Here is a 4884-nt window from a genome sequence, read left to right on the forward strand (position 1 = left end):
AAAAGATATACTAACTAAAATCATTTGAACTAAAAGACGGTGTCGTCCAACTGTTCTATCATCAGAATTTGTGCATTCTGGCGCATTTTTTGATGCAAAAACGTATGTTAAGCTTATTTTTTAAAATTCTTTAGAACTCAAGTGGGGGTAAGATTGGGATACAAAGCCAAACTGTTTCCCACATGTCTATCATCTTTACTATACCGGTAACCTTTTTCTATTTCCACTCTTTTTTCTGTCAACTCTATCTTAAACTATAGTATTGAACTCATCTTTTTTTGAGAAATGTATATTATAAACTGTTCTATCAGTAACTAAGAATATTATATCAAAACTTTTTCTTTACATACTTCTTCTTGGATATCTTTGATGCAGCCTATCTTCAAAGATACTTTTATGATACCCCAAAAGCATATTTTGTGCCTTTCTATTGTCAAACCGCTATCAATCTATACAATACACTTTAAACAATTGCCACCTGAAACAAGAATGAAAATCCACGTTTCTGGAGACACTCTTACAGATGGGAACTGCGTATCTCGTGGAGTATCTGATATTGGTGAATTATAACACTTTCAGCTATAAGTGATCATGATAATAGAGTTACATTGATTAGATAATAATGTTGTTCTAATCTAGATACTGATTTGATTGAAACAAAGATGATCAGTTAACTGTTAATGCCAGATGAAGCCTTCATCTAAGCGTTAAACCCCGGATGTAACCTACTTTTCAGTCTATAAAGCTCAACTATTAAGACGTTATTCATTCAAACTTTTAACCCCATATATATGTAGATCTGCTTTAGTCTTATAAATTTGCACGGAATAATAAATATATTGTAGCCTATTTATTTATTTAGTGATAAGATTACACAATGACATGACAGTACACGACAAACCAAGGTTATTTTGCAAAAAAAAAAATCACATCTCAATCAGTGTCGTCGGCAGCCTCCAAAGACTGTGGATACAATTTGGGGGTAGAATGAATTGGGGAACATCGGTCGAGTTTTGGATTCAAAATGCAGTAGCTCTGTAGAAATGGTTAGTCGGGAAATGGAGATGGTTCTCCCTTTGGTAAATTTTTGAACAATAAAATTGATTGGGTGCATTCTGACACATATTTTCGGGCAAAAACGTAAAAAATCATATCGTTGGGGTACAATAATGTTTTAAAGGGACAAAAACGAGTATGGGTACCAACAATATACATGACCATACAAAACTTAATCCCTCAGTACTCCAAAATAAATGATCTACCAACTGAAATAACCCAATTTCTAGCTATTTATACCTATCACATTCAGAATGCAAACATGCTTATCACACCTATTGATAAAAAGAGCCGACAATCGTGATCATTATTTCCACAATGACGTCAGTATATAGTTTATATACCCGTGAGTGAATGTCAATTTCGTCCTGGGAACTTGAATGTCGGTACTTCCGCCAGAATCTTTTTTTTATGTAATTGCATAAGAACCGGACGTCTGAATTTCATTGTTGAAAATTATACAGATAGTTATAGCTCAATTGCGCTTTTAGGCGAGGACGGGCCACAAAATGTTCCAAATGGGGGTATGTAAAATGATTGGGGGGTGGGGTTTGTCAAAGGTGGATAATCCTCTTTTCTGGGTGGTGGGGGGGGGGGGACTGTCACCCCTGGTCCCTAGGTCCAGCCTTCCCACGTAGAAACGCTACTGCTATGGTTATGCATCAAAATGGACAACACAATTTTATAGTATACTAATGATGACAATGTAAATTGTTGAATCGCTGTGTACAATACATCTCAGGAGTAGTATACCATAAAATCTAACTGATGATAACAATGTTAATTAATGAAACGTTGTGTACAATAAAACCCAGGAGTAGTATAACATACAAATGGTGCTCCGTAATTGAAGGGTGATAGCTTCCCAAAAATGTCGCTTATGGATATTATACATTAAAGCCCCCCATTTTGTATGGAATTAGTGCGGCAAGGCGACAAGCCTAAATAAGCTTATTTTTATAGTAAAAGGAGTGTCCTGTTCTATATATGATAAAATTATCATAAGATGCATGTCTTAATAATGAAACATCAAAAAGATGAGAGTCTAGTGAGTGACAGACGACAGTCGAGACGTGTATATTGTTTTATAATTACAGAGTTAAATGTCACTTTGACAATGTTCGTGTGGTTTCTAAATGCAGCCGTAACAATATTATTTACAATTGTTATATTATTTCCGGTTAGCCGTGAGGCTGCTAAACCATTGTGTGAGAATTCTCAATAGAGTTAGATATATTTAAAGGTAGACTTATAGTTTAGATCAAAATGAGAATTGGATTCTTTGAGTTTGACATTTGAGGGACCAATTCAGAAGATTTCAAAGTCAAAGTTCCACCTCTGCATATTGTAGGCCTATTTAGTGCTGTCAGGGTGGGCTCAGATCTAGTTATTTAACCCGTCTAGTCGGTGGGACTACAGGCTGTGCACTCTTAAGATCCCTTAACGGCTTGAAATCGAAAAAGCCAAAGCCGATGTCCTGGAAGAAATCTCCGTTATTGCTCAATGCATGGCGTTGCCCGTCTTCGTTAGCCCAATCAGATGCAGAGAAAGTTAAACTTCAGTTTTTTCAGATCGACTGGCGATTCAAAGCATTTAATAAGATCCGACGCAGCCCATGCGAACGAAACGCTCAAATCGAAATACTGACCGGCTACTAGCAACTACGATCAACTGTATTTTTCTAAAGTTCGAAAGCTTAGGTGACAACAATGCTAGAAATTAGAACAATGGCACCCGAAGGTCGTCTAAATACAGCTAGTAGTCGGATTGTCCCGGATGTCGATCAATTGCTAAGAATGGAAAAGCCAGTTGCTATAAGATTTTACCTGTCGCAAAAACGGTCTGTAACCTCAAGAGATTGGCAAAATCAGTTGAATTATTTTGGGCCTAATGACGAAATGCGTAGACTGTATCAGAGAAGATTTTTAAATTCGAATTTCACGGTAGAACATGATAACTGATATGCACGTAATATCCGAAGCGATCATAGTACAACGTATAGAAGAAAAAACATTCAATATGTGAAACTTCAGACTTTGATTCATAATGGCCTACCGATAGACACTACAAAAGTCATCCGTCCCTACAGGCAAAATTTAGGCGTTTTGGTTAACAGGCTGTATCAATTAGAGATTAACCTTCAATGACATTAAAGAGACTAGAACATTGATCGATGTCGTGTCTCTATGTAATCTTGACAAGACGTTATGTTTGAACAGGGCCGCCATGTTGCATCAGTCATCGTTAGAATCCAATTAAAACTTTGTTATTCAATTAATTAAAAATAAACGTTACTAATTGACCTTTGATTTTACTAGCATTAGTATGTGTTTGTAAGTTTTTATTTTGGTAGTTTGGGAATTTAACGTTTTTATACAAATTATCAGAATTACTAACGGTAATGCAGGTGTAGGTATGTTAACTATAATCCCTAGCCTTTCTGTGATCATGTGAAAAGGCAAAGCAAGTTCCGAATAAGTTGGAAACAATTCTGAACAATATGGACCTGAATTAACACATGCAAAGTGTTATTGCTTTGAGGCAAATGTTACACAGACCCTTTTTGGGTTTAAATTCTTTTTGGTAACATCTAATAAGTTTATTATTTCCATGGCGCATTGTATGTTATGGGATTCTACTTTCTAGTTGACACCACGAAGAACTTAGCAAGCCATACATTCACAAGATGAAAACAAAACGTTTACGTTATGTAGTGCTTAAAGTTTGAAAATGAAATGGATGGAGTTTTACGTCCTGCTTTTTTGCACCTAATTGGTCTAATGAAGACAAAGCTTAACGTTTGAAAGCAGCCTTAATGCCTTAATGGCTAAAAATGTCACAGAAATGCATTCTATTGTATTCAAAATTGACGTAAAGGACGTTATAAATCTGGTTGTGATAAGGACTAGGTCAGATGGTATGATGTCAAGTGACCCAACTAGATTAAATCAAATACGTCAATCGATGGTGAAGAAATTACATTTGTTGATTTTATGATATAACCAATAAAGATTATTCTTATCTTAAACCAGGACTTAAACCCTCATGAATCATAACTGATAACTTCAGATTGTAAGAGCATAAGAAGGTCCTTTATCAGACATTTCTGATTTAGATGTACACGGGTTCTTTTAGTTTTTCGGGAATTACAGAAAACAAAGATGTCTGAACCAGAATGGTGCAATTAGAAGCATTTACTGCCCCCGATGCACATTAAGAGACTAGAAACATAATTTGTCATTGCGAAATATCTTGTTCCTGATATTTCCTGAATAACGGATACTTTGAGTAATATTGCTGTATTTCCGGCCGTTATTTGAATCCCTCAGGATTCCTGTAATATCTAAAATATATGGCTAAAAAACTAGAATGGAAGAAAATTGTTATCCTTATACTAGTAATAGAATTGTCGACTTTTTATGTGGTTAAAATTCTAAACAAACTTAAGTGTTAGTAGTTAAAATCCGTACAAGCAAAATAATTCCAGTAATAGAAAATCTCGCCCAAAGCATGAGAAAATTGGTGTCAGGTGTTTCGAAAAGAGTAAGTATGGTCTTTAGTGGTAGTAGAATGCAGTGGTTTAGAAAATCCACGTTTTATTATCAACATAGCAAATTTTCAATTTTCACAAACATTTTTGATAATAATCATATCATCAAGGAAGTCCAAAAACCTTTCTAACTTAATTTATAAGAAAAATAAATAAGGAACAAAATTCTATAAACCATAATGGGCATTAAAACTCTTTTTGTATGTCCGGATCTTCATGAATACCCTGCACATGAAATTAGAAAGTTGTAGACGTGATTTTGTCCCAAAATGTATAAG

General features: G+C 35.1%; 1 protein-coding gene across 1 annotated transcript in view; it reads right to left on the minus strand.

Annotated features, from left to right (window-relative positions):
- The window catches only part of LOTGIDRAFT_160461 (hypothetical protein), a gene marked incomplete at both ends in the record, with an annotated part of 18483 nt that extends 15199 nt beyond the window's left edge, over window positions 1–3284 (minus strand). The window contains one exon of the mRNA XM_009055597.1: window positions 3195–3284. Coding sequence (XP_009053845.1) covers window positions 3195–3284 — 90 coding nt within the window. The remainder of the gene's footprint in view (window positions 1–3194) is intronic.
- Between the last annotated feature and the right edge of the window lie 1600 nt (window positions 3285–4884).

The sequence above is a fragment of the Lottia gigantea genome, assembly GCF_000327385.1.
Source record: "Lottia gigantea unplaced genomic scaffold LOTGIsca_25, whole genome shotgun sequence".
Classification (NCBI taxonomy): Eukaryota; Metazoa; Mollusca; class Gastropoda; family Lottiidae; genus Lottia; species Lottia gigantea.